We start from the raw sequence: 16,623 nt of genomic DNA on the forward strand, positions 1-16,623 counted from the left end.
TAGGCATTTGTATGTGAATACTTACCAACCACTAGTGCAAATTAAGTCCCATGATGGACTTTTCCTTTTATATATGTGTGATCTATATGGTTTAATCATTTCTGATGTCTACTTTTCTTTCCTAGCAATCATCACAAAACTGGGATAAAAGGCTAAGTATTGATTCTTCGCTCCCAAGTGGCTTTGCTAGTCCTACAAATGAACTACCTCCAACTCGTATCAAGGAAAGCCACATTTTGGAAGGGCTAAGAAAGCTACAGAAGCGAAAAGTGTTACTTGAACCCCCATCAGTGATAACCAAATGGGGTTATAAAGATTGCATGAACTCGAATGAAGGAATATATTCTCCAGGAATTAAAAGTAGCAGCCTCAAGGAGTATCCCCCCTGCAAAACAGCTGACCTGGGGAGCCCCTGCAAGGAGCCCCACAAGACATTTGTTTATGATCTAGATTCCCACGATGATGCAGACGATGACTCCTCCACCTTCGCATTGCTCCAAGCAGTTCCAAACCAGAGCTACAGGCCGCATGGCAGTAAACTAACCCACAGTGTTTCTGACAGTCTGTTTGGCTGGGAAACAAAGAGAAAACACTTTCTGGAAGGCACGTCCTCAGTTTATCCCAGGGAAAGGCCTGAAAAGCTGACAAGTTGCTCCAGCAGCTGTCCCTTGGAGAGGAAGCTGTGCCCAAGTGTGCAGACACCTCAGGTACAGAGGGAGAGGGGCCCACACGGCCAAGGCCATGGCTGCGTGGCTCTCAACCTCCAGCTTTCAGATACTGATGACAACGAAACACTCGATGAGCTGCACATAGAGAGCGGTGATGAGAAAAGTCCTTCAGACGTGTCACTGGCTGCCGACACCGAGAAGTCCGTGGAGAACCTGGATATTCTTGTGGGGTTTGGAAAATCTCTATGTGGGTCTCCTGATGAGGAAGAAGAACAAGTGCCCATCCCTTCAGAGACTAGGCCAAAGACGTTTAGTTTCATTAAGCAGCAAAGAGTTGTAAAAAGGACTTCTTCAGAAGAATGTGTTACCGTGATATTTGATGCGGAAGATGGAGAGCCCATTGAATTCAGCTCTCACCAGACTGGAGTTGTCACTGTTACCAGAAATGAAATTTCCATCAATTCAGCTCCTACTGGACCCAAGGCAGAACATACTGAACTTTTACCTCAGGGAATTACTTGTTTACAGCCAGGAGCTGCTGCAAGAGACTCTACTTTCTTTAAAAGGTCTGAAGAGGACACTGAAAAAAACATTCCAAAAGATAATGTAGATAATGTTCCCAGGGTGTCCACTGAATCTTTCAGCTCCAGGACAGTGACACAAAATCCTCAGCAGCAAAAGCTGGTCAAGCCAACACACACTCTCTCATACCAGAGTAATTCCAGGTCTTCAGCGCCCATGGGCATCTATCAAAAGCAAAATCTGACAAAAATACCTGCCAGGGGCAAGTCTTCACCTCAGAAATCAAAACTAATGGAGCGGGAAGCCTCCACACTACTCCCTTCATCTGGCCTGGTGACTCTTGAAAAATCACCGGCCTCAGTTTCTGGGAAACTTTCACGATTCATGAAGACTGAGAGCTCAGGACCCCTCTTTGAATTACGACCAGATCCGCACATTCCAAAACATCCCACCCAACTTCCGCACAGCTCCAGATTGCCCAGCAGGAGGGACTGGGTCCACTGCCCCAAGAGTCAGACTCCAGGGTCACGGTCAAGGCCTGCCATTGAGTCTAGTGACAGCGGAGAGCCCCCCACGAGGGATGAACACTGTGGCTCTGGGCCAGAGGCAGGGACGAAATCCCCTTCCCCTCCGCCCCCTCCAGGCAGGTCCGTTTCCCTGCTGGCCAGGCCCAGCCATGACTATTCACCAGCACCTTCATCCACCAGGTCTGAAACCAGGGTCCTCAGTGAAACAGCAAGGACCCCATTCAAATCCCCTCTGTTGAAAGGAATCTCTGCTCCGGTTATTTCGTCTAATCAGGTCGCGACAGAAGTGCAGAGGAAGAAACCTTCTGTGGCCTTCAAAAAGCCTGTCTTCACTTACCCTACGCCCTCCCCAGAAGCAGTCATTCAAACCCGGTGCCCTGCTCATGCCCCCTCCAGCTCCTTCACCATAATGGCTCTGGGGCCTCCAAAAGTCTCTCCGAAGAGAGGTGCCCCGAAAACCTCTCCTCGCCAAACACTTGGGACCCCACAAATGGACACAGGATTACAGACTCCTAGGATTTCTCCTTCAGCCCATGAACCACTGGAAATGACGTCCTCCAAAAGTGTATCTCCAGGGAGAAAAGGACAGTTGAATGATAGTGCCTCCACACCCCCCAAGCCTTCCTTCTTAGGGGCAAACGAGTCACCATCATCTCAGGTCAGTAGTCCCTCTTTGTCCCCATCACCCTCCAAAAGCCATCACAGCCCTCATGGTTGTCAAAATGCTCATGAGAAAGGACTGAAAACTCGCCTTCCGGTGGGACTCAAAGTGCTCATGAAGTCTCCCCAGCTGCTCAGGAAAAGTTCCACCGTGCCAGGGAAACATGAAAAAGACAGTTTAAATGAAGCCTCCAAAAGTTCCGTGGCTGTGAACAAGTCTAAGCCAGAGGACTCCAAGACTCCAGCAAGCATGGAGATCACAGCAGGTGAAAGAAATGTGACCATACCGGATTCACAAGCCCAGGACAGTTTAGCTGAGGGGCTTCCCCCGGAAACAGCACTACAAGAGTCATTGGAAAGTAGCATCCCTGGGAGTGATGGAAGGGACGGGGTAGATAATAGATCCATGAAAAGATCCCTTTCCTCCAGCAAACCACACCTAAAACCAGCTCTGGGCATGAATGGCGCCAAAGCCCGCAGCCAGAGCTTCAGTGCGCACTCAGGAGACAAGCCTTCCACACCCCCCATGGAAGGGCCAGGCAAAGTCCGAACTCAGATCATTACCAATACTGCTGAGAGAGGCAATTCTCTTACCCGGCAGAACTCTTCCATGGAAAGCTCTCCCAACAAGGCCCCTTCTGTTCCCATGTTGGAGAGTCTCCCTAGTGCTGGGAGGCCCTTGGGGCACCCCTCCTCCAGGCAGGGCTCCCTGGGGAGCTCAGGCAGCTCCAGCAGTCAGCATGGGAGCCCAAGCAAGTTGCTTCTGAGGGTCTCTCCAAAGTCTGAGGGACTCCTCATCCCACCTGGGAAGGAAAACCAGCAGGCCTTCACCCAGGGAGAGTGCCCCAGTGTGGCTATACTTGCGGAACCAGGCAGTGACCGCCACAGGTGCCCACCCACCCCAACAGACTGCCCTGAAGCCCTGCAGAGCCCAGGGAGGACTCAGCATCCAAGCACTTTTGAAACAAGCAGTACATCCAAACTAGAAACTTCTGGAAGGCATCCAGATGCCTCTGCAACTGCGACTGATGCTATGAGTTCAGAAGCCCCCCTCTCACCCACAATCGAAGAAAAGGTCATGTTGTGCATTCAGGAAAATGTGGAAAAGGGCCAAGTGCAAACAAAGCCCACCTCTGTAGAAGCAAAGCAGAAGCCTGGGCCTTCTTTTGCCAGCTGGTTTGGTTTTCGGAAGAGTAGACTTCCAGCTCTGAGTAGCAGGAAAATGGATGTCTCCAAAACCAAAGTAGAAAAGAAAGATGCAAAAGTCTTGGGGTTTGGAAACAGACAACTAAAATCGGAGAGAAAAAAAGAGAAAAAGAAGCCTGAACTACAGTGTGAGACAGAAAATGAGCTTCTCAAGGACACCAAGTCAACAGATAATCCAGATGGCGGTTTACAAAGCAAAAATAATCGGAAAACACCACAAGACATTTACAACCAACTGAAGTTTGAACCAAGGAATAGACACAGCCCTGTTACGTGTTCAACAAAAGATACCTTCATGACGGAACTCTTGAACAGGTAACTCACTGGAAAAGCAGGTAGCAATGTAGAGGGGTCCCTCCACCACCTTAAAAAGAGTTGTTTGCTTTCTGTGCATTAAAGGCCAGTCAAGCATGTTTTTCATACCAGCAGGAATGAATAGTAGCAGTCTTATACAGTAGCCAGAATTGAAACAATGAAATAAAAGTTAGCAATAAAATGATAATTTAGTCCGTGTTACTTTGTTAACCAAACCAATGGTCTTTGAAATTAAAGAATGGTAAGTTTTATCAGGGTTGATAGAAATTCCACCTACACTAGGAACTATGAATGTACCCAGATGGCATGAAATGGAAGAAAATTACACGTAAGTTTTAAAGCATGCCGATTTCATTGGTTATACCTAGCAAACATATACTTGGAAACTTTCCAGAAATAATGATGTTTCTTGCCACTCTTAAGCTAAAAATGTATTTAGGAATCACTCTTCAGTGGTTTTTATTTTGCCCCTCTCCACAGTAATCATAAAAATAAAAAATACATTATGATATTGTCACATCTAAATTGACACGCTACTAGAGTATTTGAAGATTTGATCAAGGCCTGTGAGACACACTTATCCCTCAAAGGTTTAAAGACAAAGAGCTAGAAAGAGATTACTTTAAATATTAAAAAGATTGGGAAAAGGAGAGTGATTGAAGAAGGAGCAAGGTAACTCATCAGAGGAATCACTTTCTACCTGCAGAGTTGATAAGAAAGCAGCTCCACAGACAGAAAGTGGATCAAGTAATGCTTCCTGCAGGAATGTGTTAAAGGGCAGTTCTCAGGGCTCCTGTCTCACCGGCAGCTCTATCAGCACTCAAGGAAACCACAAGAAAAACATGAAAAGCAAAGCCGATATGGAAGTACCAAAAGGCTCCCTGGTAAGTGCTCCTCCATCCTGCTATCAAGTGCTACAATCTGAGATGTTCTGGCTGGGGTCTTTCTACCGTTTGCTAATGAAAGTGTATGGGTAAGAGATTGCAGTTGGGGGAAAGAAAAGGTCAGTGAAAAAGGATTTGTAAAAAGAGAGAGATACTGGTGACAACTGCAGCAGAGAGCTGGCAGCTGGACCTCGAGTGGGCCTGGCTCTCAGGAAATGCTGCTTTTCCCAGCTGTTTTCAAAACGATGAGTATAATCGCGGTGAGTCCAGGCAAATGATGCTACCGGTGTCATCTTCAAATTACACCATTGGGCTGGATATTTGTTTTGATGATTATTCTAACATCACCAGCAACCAAAAAGGAACGAACATGATTTTAAAAATAAAAATGCTAAACAATTTAAGAGACTATTGCCTATTTTGATGATTTAAGTGTTATGTTTTATGAAAGTTGTATGAACCAATTCATGCAACTTAGAAGCTGTGAAGACTAAGAAATCTTTTTTGGAACTGGGCTCCCTATCATTTAGCCTATTATGGGGTCCAGAATGCAGGGAGTAGACTTCTTTTTAAAAATTAAAAAATAAATGGAGCATTTTTGTATTTTCCTGGAGTGTACTAGTTTCAGTTAATATTTTTGTTTTAAAATTACCTTAAATTGCACTTAATCTCCTTACATTCTTTATGTACTTGTGTAAATAATTTGATAATATTCATTGTTCCTTTTGGTAAGTTCCAGAGCACTTAAACACACAAAAAAATTCTCTTTACGGAATTACTATATCCATATCTTTTTGTACTCTAATAAAGAGGTTATCAAAATATAGTACATACTACCATTTTCTGAGGAAGAGCTTTCAGTATTTCCCTGCATTATTTTTTGGAGTCATTCGAGAGTAGAGGAGATTTTAAAGTGACCATGGCTGATATTATTAACTATTAATTATTAGCTATAACTATTTATTGATGTTTAGATTTCCTTCAAGTTTCACATACTTTAATTTGAGAGAAGTGGTTGTTTAAATTTTTTTACTCAAATAGCTCTTGACTCTACAGAGCCATAAGGTCTTTTTGACAGACTTTCCAAAATTGTATGCAGATTATGTTCGTTGCAGAAGTTTGTTTTTTTGTTGTTGTTGTTTGTTTTTTGTTTTCTTTCCCCTATCCCATTTCTGCTCTTGGTTTCCATGGTATCATCCCTTCTTTGAAAACAGATGTCCCCTGCATTATAAAACCACAAATTATAAGCATATCTAAGGCTGCCCTTGTAGTGTCACTGAGAGCAAGGGGAGAGAATGAACATGTGAAAATGTGCAATATGCTGGAAATTCAATCCAGCTGATGGAAAACTTTGATAGCCTGGCAGAGCCCCTTATCAGAGGCACTCGATTTAACTATGCTCCATTTAGTATGGTCCTGACAGCTTAGGGTATATCTTCACTGTACAGAAGTACCAAAAAAACAAAAAGACTTTGTGTTTGGCTTTCACGATTTCATTTTTATTTTCTTGTTACTTCCTAATGCTAAAGTTATTTGCCATGCTTTTCCTCTCTCATCTGCAGTCTTTCACAGGGTGCTCTGGTCTTTCCAGAATACCTGCAAGAAACACTCTTATTATTTTGTGTGAAGTACAAAGATTCCCTAACGACCCCACATATACATAATCAATAGGGATATGATAATTTTTCTAGTTAGTTGAAAGACAGATTAGTCATGCTGAGAAGCTTTTCCATACAGAGAAATGTCATTAATCTGGATAGTTGACTAGCTAGTCATTTTTTAAAATGTAGAATGCAGTGCTTTTTGTTTCATCTCCATCATCATCAGCATGGATTGGACTGAAATTACTAATTTCAGAAAGGACATTGCTATAGACTCCTTTGGGACTAGTACAGAAATAGGAGTGAAAACTCATTTATTATATGTTATCAGCCTATATAGGAAGGAGATTAGATGCAAAATGAGACGTATTTTAATACCACAGCCCATTTATGTGAATATCTATGAACCTTTTAAAATTCAGAGTTGAAGGGAATTTCCCCCTACTAGGGCTCAAGGTAAATTCACTGTCTGCTTATTTTAAAGTGTGTTGCAAAGAATTTTTTCATAGCAGTTATTTTGGATGAAAACAATGTCTATATGCAATGCATTACGTATCACACTTTTTTTCCGACATAAAACCACTGTTTAAAACCTCATGATATACTATACCACCGTCTTTTGTTCTTTACAAACTAAGATTATATATAGTTATGAGAGTCCTAAGGCATTTTTAGTATTCTAATATATAATAATAATAATAGAAAGATTATTTTCATACATATAACAAATCCACATGTGTAGCAAACCTCCACTTAGTTCACTAGTAACTGCATATTCATTTTTAGTATTGCTGGAAACATTCTAAAATATGTTTAAAAGTCCTATTAATGTTTGGCTGAATTAAATTTTTTTCTTATTTCACTCCCTTAATTAGAATCTTATATCCCCATTTCTGCCATCATTTATAGACCACTTAGCTCTAATTTTTGTGTAATTTAGACAAGGGCTGTGTTACTTGGTACTTTTATTTAAATTATATAAAATCATTATAAAATAAGGAAAAGGCATCTCCTAGAAAGGCTGCTTTGGTATCAAGTTAATAAGTCAAAAAGATGTACACTGCGCTTGCGACATGTTTTAAGTTCTTCCTTCCTGTGGATTTAGATAATTTTCTGAAATGAAAAGTCTCAAAGAAAGACAGCTCTAGGCTCTAGTTAACGATCACTGAGCAAAAATAAAAATCATTAACAAAATTAATGAGATCATATACCTTCATCATGAACCATTTTAATATGACCATTTTAGTATGGGTATTTTAATTTAAATTATGGGTATTCTCTTCACCCAGTGTCACATAGTCTTAAAAAAAAAAAAAAGTCTGCTAATAAAAAAGCATCAAATACTATCCCATTAAAATGGTATCATGGTGATAAAATGGCAGAAAATAGTACAATAATTACACAAATTGTTATCATCTTATTAAGTTCTGTGAAATGTTATAATTTTAACATCCTTAATTGAACAATTCTGTTCTAAATGGTATTTTGATGCTAATAAGAAGCATGCATATTTTGCCCTCCGCCTGCAAAGTTTTCTAAGTGAGTAACTTTTCCAAAGGTTATGCCTTCCAGGAGTTTTCCCTCCCAGGATTATTTCCTGTCTCACTTAGATTCATTATGTTCTTTTCCTTTTCAAATGAGCTTTGACATCAAAATGTTGGTTTCTTGGGAAGCCGTTAGTGTTAGGGTGATTCAGGGAAGAAATATGTATAGAACTCCAAATGAAGGATGTTCTCAAAACTGGGTTTAATTATGAAATTATATCAATGGTGAATTATTTTCTCCCCTTTTCCACTTGTGTCTCTTACAAGCACATTTCTTCCCGCCCTTCCTAGGAACAGGAAGCTCAGTTTAACTTCCTAGGAACAGGAAGCTCAATAAAATACAAGTGCAGTGATATTTAATTGTTGCCTGTTATAGACTGGTGTTTGGAGTCGTTCCTGAGACTAGAACTGCAGAGCCCCAAAAGATGGTCAAGAGTTAGAGATGAATCATTAGAAGACACCCAAAGCACTGGCAACTAACTTAAACCAAAAACAAACCATAGTTGTTGCTTATGAGTCACCTTCTACTTTTTACCAAATGGGACATAACTGACATGGACTTGTTACTATTCCTGGGATGGCAGCAATGACTGGGACATTTCTGTATTTCTAACCACCAGTCTTTTCTGACCCAAACACTTGCCAGACTTCTTGGTTTTGGGGCCACTCTCCCATTCTTTGCAGTGCTTTCCCGCATGGAGACTGTCCCACTTGTACCTGTTTTTGGCAAATTCTTGACCTGGCAGCCCTCTTACTCCCAGGAAAGCTCCCACAACTTCCCACCAACATCCAGCTCCTATGGGATCAAGAATGAAAATTAATTTAAATTTCATCCTATGAAAAATATAATCAGCAAGGGGAATCTGCTGCCAAAATAAATTATGCCCCTCATTTCCATAGGCAAATGGATTTTTTTTAATTACTCACCACTTTGCATTGAAATCTATTTGTATGGATAATTAGAACTGACAAGTATGTCACTCTAAAGCACTCCCCCACTTTCCATTTGCTTGCTGCTGCTTCATCCATTCCCTTCAAGTTCGCAGTTTCCCCCCATGAGTCATCTGCCCCTCATGGGTCATCCAGCCCAGGAGAGCTGAGAGAGCCAGTGGACTCATTCACCATCTCAGTTCCTCTCATAAGTCCCCAGAGACCACATTTAGCATTTGCCATTAAGCACATAAAGCTCTGGAAAGGCTCTGGCAAGGAGCTGACAGGTAGGACTGTGCAGTAGCTTTTGTTTTCTTTCTTAAATACGATAATTAGAGAAAGGAGGTGGAGAAGGGGCATAGAAGGGGTAGGGAATAGTAGGGAAGGGAAACAGAATTACACACACACACACACGAAAAATGTTTACTACTCTTAAAATATAGTTTATGGGTACTTGGAATATTGCCTTCATATCTAACTAGTAGACATTAACAAAGAGTAGTTCTTTGGAAGGTCTGGAAAGGACAGCTGTAACTGGACAGGGCACTCTGAAAAATTGAATTATAGCAATGAATAGGAATCAGGAGTGCTTGTTCTATAACTGAAATTCTGTATGACTTTGAATAGATTATTAACCCTCTCTGAACCTCCTTTTTCTTTTTTTTTTTTTTTTTTTTTTTGAGACGGAGTCTCTCTGTGTAGCCCAGGCTGGAGTGCAGTGGCCGGATCTCAGCTCACTGCAAGCTCCGCCTCTCGGGTTTACGCCATTCTCTCGCCTCAGCCTCCCGAGTAGCTGGGACTACAGGCGCCCGCCATCTCGCCCGGCTAATTTTTTGTATTTTTTTAGTAGAGACGGGGTTTCACCGTGTTAGCCAGGATGGTCTCGATCTCCTGACCTCGTGATCCGCCCGTCTCGGCCTCCCAAAGTGCTGGGATTACAGGCTTGAGCCACTGCGCCCGGCCTGAACCTCCTTTTTCTTTATCTTTAAGATGAAAACTTTGTTCTAATTATTTGATTCTTTCATTTAGTATTTCACAGGCTGGCAGAGATGATGATTTACTCACAGTCCAACAGGTTTTGAGGGCACCCCTGCAAGTTTAAAATGTATAAATTTAGAAAAACCCGAAGGAAATACTATTTTACATTAACAGGTGGGGGAAATATGGGACATACTGCCTTAAGAGCTGATATGAAACTGAAAATATCATTTCCTTGTTGTTTCTATAAAGTAGGATAAAAGGCTCCCAGTGGATTATTAATGGAAACTAAGGTGTTTGGGGGCCTTTGGGTCACCTTGTCACAAACAGATCCCTGAGCAGAGAGAACCTTGGAAGGCAAATAAGTAGTGCTTTGGTCTTTCTCATACTCACAGTACGTTTCCTCTCTGCCATCTGTAAATATATACTGCTAGAACATGGTCAGTTAATGAAGCCCTTTTTTCCTGCCTTCTTTCATTCTCTGACTTTCTTCCTGTGGAGTTGCTAACCAACAGGGAAATGCCCACAGATTAGACAGCTGAAGGGGAAAGAAAGTGATGAAGCATGGCCTCTTGATACTGAACCCTTAATGATCTCTCCTTGCCAGGGTTGAGCTAGCCGTCTACGTACTCTCTTGAGTTTGCCATCTCTGGCTATCAGCATGGTACAGATTAAGCACCAATTACATTCTAATATTGAAACTGCAGTCATAAAATGTAAATAATTGGTATTATTCCATTAAGTATGAAAAATAGGAGGCAAAAAGTAGAAAGCTAAATCCAGCTCAAGGTCAGTACTCAGCCATACGACTTTTACATTGAGAGTATAAAATAATAATTTCTTGGCATTCAACTCAAGCCCTGTAGCAAATCCACTGACAACCTCTGATGTAAGTGCCTAAGCAGAACACCCATTGCATTGCACCTTATTATCATTGGCTGCCTGGAATGTATTTTAAAAGAGCTATGTAGGGCCATTCCCTCCAGAATCCTAAGTTGTCTTGTACTGAGTCCAAGTCTACACAGGCATATTCAAGTGGAAATTTGAGAATACCAAAGGTCCCCCTAGTAAACACAAATCTGGAGTCAGATTTGCTGTGTTTAAATCCCAGTGCCACCACTTTTGACAATCACCTTCTCTGCTGCTTTGGGAAGGGTCTTCATCTCTTAAAATAAAGCTAACCACAGCACCTGCTTCATGACACTGTTGTAAGGATTTTGAGATCTTACGTGCAAACAGCACCTGCCCAGTATGTAAGTGTTCACTGTAGTTTGTGGTTGGTATTGCTGATAGTGCTGTTACTTCTGCTACTGGATTGGGAAGCAGGGGGCCTGGGCTTTCATGCCAGTGTTGTCACTTACTTCATTCATGCCAACTTTAAAGAAACCTCAGGATTCTCATCTGTATAATACTGGGACTTCATTGAATTCTGTGTAGAGTTCCATCTGATGCTGCCCAATCAAGCGCCTGGGCCTTCCAACTGAAATATAAGAGGGAATGGTTTGGGCTGAAAAAAACAATCTAGATAAACGACTCACTGCTCTAGTTCACTGATCATACATACATCATTGTCATCTCCTTTCATTATGGAAAGAATGAAAAAAAAATCATCTTCTTAGTTACATTCCAGGAAAGAGCCAGGAGATCTAAGTATATTTAAAGTATGTATTTTCATTCCTATTGAAATAACTGGTAGTGGAAGTCACTGACTCCAGAGGAATTATACCTCCTTAGACTTTAATTTTTCCTAACAGCCGTGTGTTACTGATTTTATTAATTATTAAAAAGCAAAGCTGTTATCTCTAAAATTTTGTGTAGAATTAGATACCCTGTAAATTCTCTCCTTCAGAGATGAGGTTATATGTCTGAAAATAAGCTCTTACGATTAAAACTTGCAATAAAGGCAAATGATGGAGTGTGGAAAAGTAGAACGAAAAAAATATATGTTATATGTATACGTACATACTCGCACATGTATATACATGCGAACATTCACGCCTATGCCCAAATATTTGTTGTAGAATGTATCATTACTCTGAGGATTGCAAAAGGATCTTTTTAATAAAACAAATAAGAACTTGCATCATTTTCTTCTTCCTGCAGGTAAAACAGGCAAATGAAAACTTGCAAGAGGATGAGGATGATGCAGTTGCAGATTCTGCATTTCAGAGCCACATCATAGGTAAAAATTCACATATTTATATGTCTTTTACTGAGACTTATTCTAAATGTATCCTTCTTTCAGATACAGTACATTCCTAGAGACCATGTCCCTCTATCAAGACTGAGTCTTAACTATTCACACATGGTTGCCGTTATCTCCTTAGACTTTGGACATTACCATAAAATAAATGGGTCGAAGCAGCACCTATGAGGAAAACATGGGTGTTTGCAAAAGAATACGAAGCAAACTGATGGGAAGTATTTGTCAATATGAAATGAAAGTGATACTGAGTAATCCAGTTTCTATAATTGTCTCAAGAACACCTAGTGGTTAGAAGTGTGGGTAGTGGTTTTCTTAATTGAAATATTTGATAAATTGAATGTTTTACACATAGTAGCAAATATAGAATAAGAAAATACGGTTTGCCAAAACTCTCAACTCACTTTTTACATCATTTCTGTGAAAACTCAGAATATAGATAGTCCTGTCTCTGAAATAAGTTCAGCTTGTCAGCCACGTCTTAAAATTGTGCATAACCTTGAAGGAACTCAAGTTCCCAGCACACAGGAACTTGGCTGACCTCTTTTCAGCAGCTGGGAGGTAACCAGTGATGGAGGAGTTGCCTGTGACTACCATCCTTGTCAAGAGATAGAAGAAGTGACACCTTTAGCTGCTCCAGGCCACCCTGGACACTTGAAGGATTGGTTGTTCCTCAGGCTCCAAATATAGCCATGAATGTGAGCGTGCTGATTATTTAGCTTGACACAAGACATGGAGGCATCATGGAATCATTTCTGCAAGTCACATTTGGGTGTAGGAGATAGTACTGAATACCGTGTTCCAGGATATGATGGCCCCACAGATCCCCAGTGTCTAGTATAATCAGCATCCATTTCTCCTCTCCTTTCACCTGGAACATCTTTAGCTGCCCACTCTCAGTCTCCCACTACTCGGTGCCATGTTGGCACACTTTGTGGCTGGTTTTCTAGCGTACTCAGCGGTCTTGTGCAAACGATAATTTATAGTTTCTCTGAGAGAGTTGTTGTAACCCCATGGCTTAATGAGACTGGCATGCCATTATTATTCTTTTCATTCATAATTGGGAACACAAAAATCTTAACAAACAGCTGAAAGAATAGTCTGAATAAGATTATTATTCCAAAAGGACATCCTTTATTATAGTTGTCAATGTAAAATGCTTAAATTGGTATCAGTTCTGCCTAGTTAGCTAATATTCGAGTTAAATATTGTTTAACAGCCTTCAAACATGACATTGTGCAAAGCCCTGCTGAGTCATCGTTTTTCCATAACGAGGTGTTCTTGGGCCTATGAAATAATATATATAAAGTCACAAGCTGAATTTTTTCTAAGAGAGCTACAGGAATCTCTTAAAATATTTTTTAATAGGTAGCAATTCTTTGTATCTGTGCTGCTTGATGTAATAGCCACTAGCCACATGTTGGCTGTTTCAATTTAAATTAATGAAGCAAGATAAAATTAAAAATTTACTTCATCAAAAATACTAGCCACATTGTGAATGTTCAGCGGCCCTGTATTCTGTACAGTCACGTGTCGCTTGGTGACAGGAATATGTCTTGAGAAATGTGTCATTTGGCACTTTCAATGTTGTGCGAATGTCAACGAGTGTACTTACACAAACCTACGTGGTACAGCCTACTACATACCTAGGCTATATGATATAGCCTGTTGGTCCTAGGCTACGAGCCTGTACAGCATGTTACTGTACTGAATATTGCAGGCAATTATAACACAATGGTAAGTATTTGTCTATCTACCCACAGCTAAACATAGAAAAGGTAAGGTTAAAACAATGCTAGTAACGGCTGGACGCAGTGGCTCATGCCTGTAATTCCAGCATTCTGGGAGGCCAAGGCAGGTGGATCACGAGGTCAGGAGATCGAGACCATCCTGGTTAACACGGTGAAACCCCGTATCTACTAAAAATACAAAAAAAAAAAAAAAAATTAGCTGGGCGTGATGGCGGGTGTCTGTAGTCCCAGTTACTTGGGAGGCTGAGGCAGGAGAATGGCGTGAACCCAGAAGGCAGAGCTTGCAGTGAGCCAAAATCGTGCCACTGCACTCTAGCCTGGGCAACAGAGTGAGACTCCATCTAAAACAATAAAAAATAAAAAAATTCACATCAAAGATAAACAACAATGTACCTGTCTGTATAGGGCACTTATAGAAATGGAAGTTGCTCTGGGTGGGTCAGTTAGTGAGTGGTGAGTGAATGGAGGGCCCAGGACATCACCTTACACTGCTGTAGACTTCCTAAACACTGTACACTTAGGCTACACTAAATTTATTGAAAAAAAAATTCTTCAATAATAAATTAACTTTAGCTTCCCATCACTTTTTCACTTTATAAACTTTTAAATTATTTTTAACGTTTTGACTCTGTGATAATACTTACCTTAAAACAAACACATTGTACAGCTGCACAAAATATAATATTTCTTTATATCCTTATTCTATAAGTTTTTTTCTGTTAAAATTTTTTTTCACATTTAAAATTTTTTGTTAAAAATGAAGACACAAACACACATATTATCTAGGCCTCCACAGGGTCAGAATCATCAATATCACTGTCTTCCACCTCCACATCTTCTCCCACTGGAAGATCTTCAGAACAATAACACACATAGTATGGTCATTTACTGTGATAACAATGTCTTCTTCTGGATATCTCCTGAAGGAATAGCCAGAGTCTGTTAACTTTTTTTAATAAATGGAAGGAGTACAGTCAAAAATAACAGTAAAAAGTGTATTATAGTAGTAAATACATAAACCAGTAATAGTAGCTTATTATCATTATCAAATATTCTGTACTATACATCATTGTATGTGCTAGATTTTTCCATGACTGGCAGCACATAGGTTTTTATATACCAGCATCACCACAAACACATAAGTAATGGGTTACACTATGACATTATAATTGTTTAACTATGACGTCACTAGGCAATAGGAATTTTTCAGCTTCATTATAATCTTAAGGGATCACCATCATGTATGCAGTTCATCATTGGGCAACACATCATTTTGTGGTACATGACTGTATGTTCCATATCATAAATAGATCACATATGTTTCTTCATCACACAAACATATGTGTTCTATATGAATGTTTCCTTCATCAGTGTTCTGTTGGATAGTGCTGCATTAGATTACTCTAATGGAAGTACATTTGAACCATGTTTTTGATAGATAATTGACTTGATGTTCAGATCATTGCAGATGTATCTCTTCAAAGTGGTAGAGAATCATATGAATAAGCTACTGGTGGCCACAAGTAAACAACAACAAAAAAGCCTGACAAGTCATTACATAAATAATAAAGTTAATCATCTTAAAGAATTAAAAGACTGGAGGAAGGCAAACATGAAAGAGGTGTGTAGCAGCTCAACAATGTCATCGAAAGCCCTTTATATACAGGTACCTTTTTCGACCACATATTTGTATTGTAACAAGAACTCAGGCAAACTTTTGTCCATAGTTAAGAAGAACTCTTGGGATCTATAAGTTTGGGGCACTCGATACTGGTTTGAGCAAATTTGGGTTGGAGAAGAAAGGACAGGATCAAGCCTACTTCAGTGAACTGCACAAGAATCATTGCCAGGGGAAAAAAGAGTTGTTTTGTGGTAGAACCCTGCTTTTGAAAAGTAGCCTGCATAAAGGCTAAGAATTGAGACAAAGCTATGTTAAGCCAAATAGAGTAGCCAATATTGGCTCATCGTATCTATTTACTTGGCCATGATTACCCTGCTAGCTTTTTGTCCTCATGCTTGTGGCCTCTGGTTGCCAATTGACTCCCACCACTCTAGTCATTTACCTTTAAGACAAAAGTATAAGGAAGACTAAAACTTCACTACAGTTCCCCCGTAGACTCCATCTTATGGATCATTGATGAGAAATGAATCATACAGCCAATCCTAGCTGCAAAGGATGCTGGGAAAGTTAGCATGTTGCTTTCCAGCCTCTATTGCATGAAATAGCAGGGAAAAGAGAGCTGAGCATGTCTCCTAGGCTAGCCAGTCAATAGGCTCTCCACAGACCTTCTAAAAAGTCCCTCCATTTCAAGACTGAATGAGACTCAACGAAGTCAAGTGGTTGTTTATCTTAATTCCACAAGAATGGCCAAGAATATGTGTATTTTGTACCCTGATAATACCATTGTTCTTCATGTTGTCTAACCTAAGTGTTGTCACATATTCTTGCAATATTTTGTAACCATAATATATTTCCAATAGCAGCAACTGTGCAAATCTAAATGTGTTGTTCTTCTAACCAATACTAACTGATGTCTTTGACAGAGAACAATCAGGAAAGTTGTGAATTTGAATGTTTGCATTTCTGTGGTTAAGGGTAATCACATTAGTTTAATCCAAATGTTATGAGTTGATTACAAGAGAAGACATGTTAACTTGGCCAGACGCAGTAACTGATCTCTGTAATGCCAGCACTTTGCGAGGTTGAGGCAGCAGAATTTCTTGAACTCAGGAGTTCAAGACCAGCTTGAGCAACATAGTGAGATCCCATCTATACTAAAATTTTTTTAAAAATTAGTCAGGCATGGGGGCATGTGTCTATAGTCCCAGCTACT

The 16,623-nt window shown here is 40.4% G+C and overlaps 1 protein-coding gene and 1 long non-coding RNA gene across 5 annotated transcripts in view; one reads left to right on the forward strand and one right to left on the reverse strand.

Annotated features, from left to right (window-relative positions):
- LOC117095095 overlaps positions 1-14,477 on the reverse strand; it is a 44,745-nt gene extending 30,268 nt beyond the window's left edge. Inside the window, exons 1-3 of one of the 2 annotated variants that reach the window (XR_004441810.1) lie at positions 14,434-14,477; positions 11,197-11,315; positions 6,143-6,378 (exon numbers count right to left, since the gene is read on the reverse strand). This is a non-coding gene — a long non-coding RNA (uncharacterized LOC117095095). Of the gene's footprint in view, positions 1-6,142; positions 6,379-11,196; positions 11,316-14,433 lie in introns of those variants that run through there. The other variant, XR_004441811.1, reaches the window with a different exon arrangement.
- Positions 1-16,623, forward strand: part of NCKAP5 (NCK associated protein 5) — an 881,023-nt gene that overhangs the window by 766,103 nt on the left and 98,297 nt on the right. For all 3 annotated transcript variants that reach the window (XM_033231708.1, XM_033231709.1, XM_033231707.1), the window contains 3 exons: positions 126-3,898; positions 4,605-4,782; positions 11,939-12,017. In XM_033231708.1, coding sequence (XP_033087599.1) covers positions 126-3,898; positions 4,605-4,782; positions 11,939-12,017 — 4,030 coding nt within the window. The remainder of the gene's footprint in view (positions 1-125; positions 3,899-4,604; positions 4,783-11,938; positions 12,018-16,623) is intronic.

This window comes from Trachypithecus francoisi, unplaced genomic scaffold, assembly GCF_009764315.1.
Source record: "Trachypithecus francoisi isolate TF-2019V2 unplaced genomic scaffold, Tfra_2.0 Lachesis_group13, whole genome shotgun sequence".
Lineage (NCBI taxonomy): Eukaryota > Metazoa > Chordata > Mammalia > Primates > Cercopithecidae > Trachypithecus > Trachypithecus francoisi.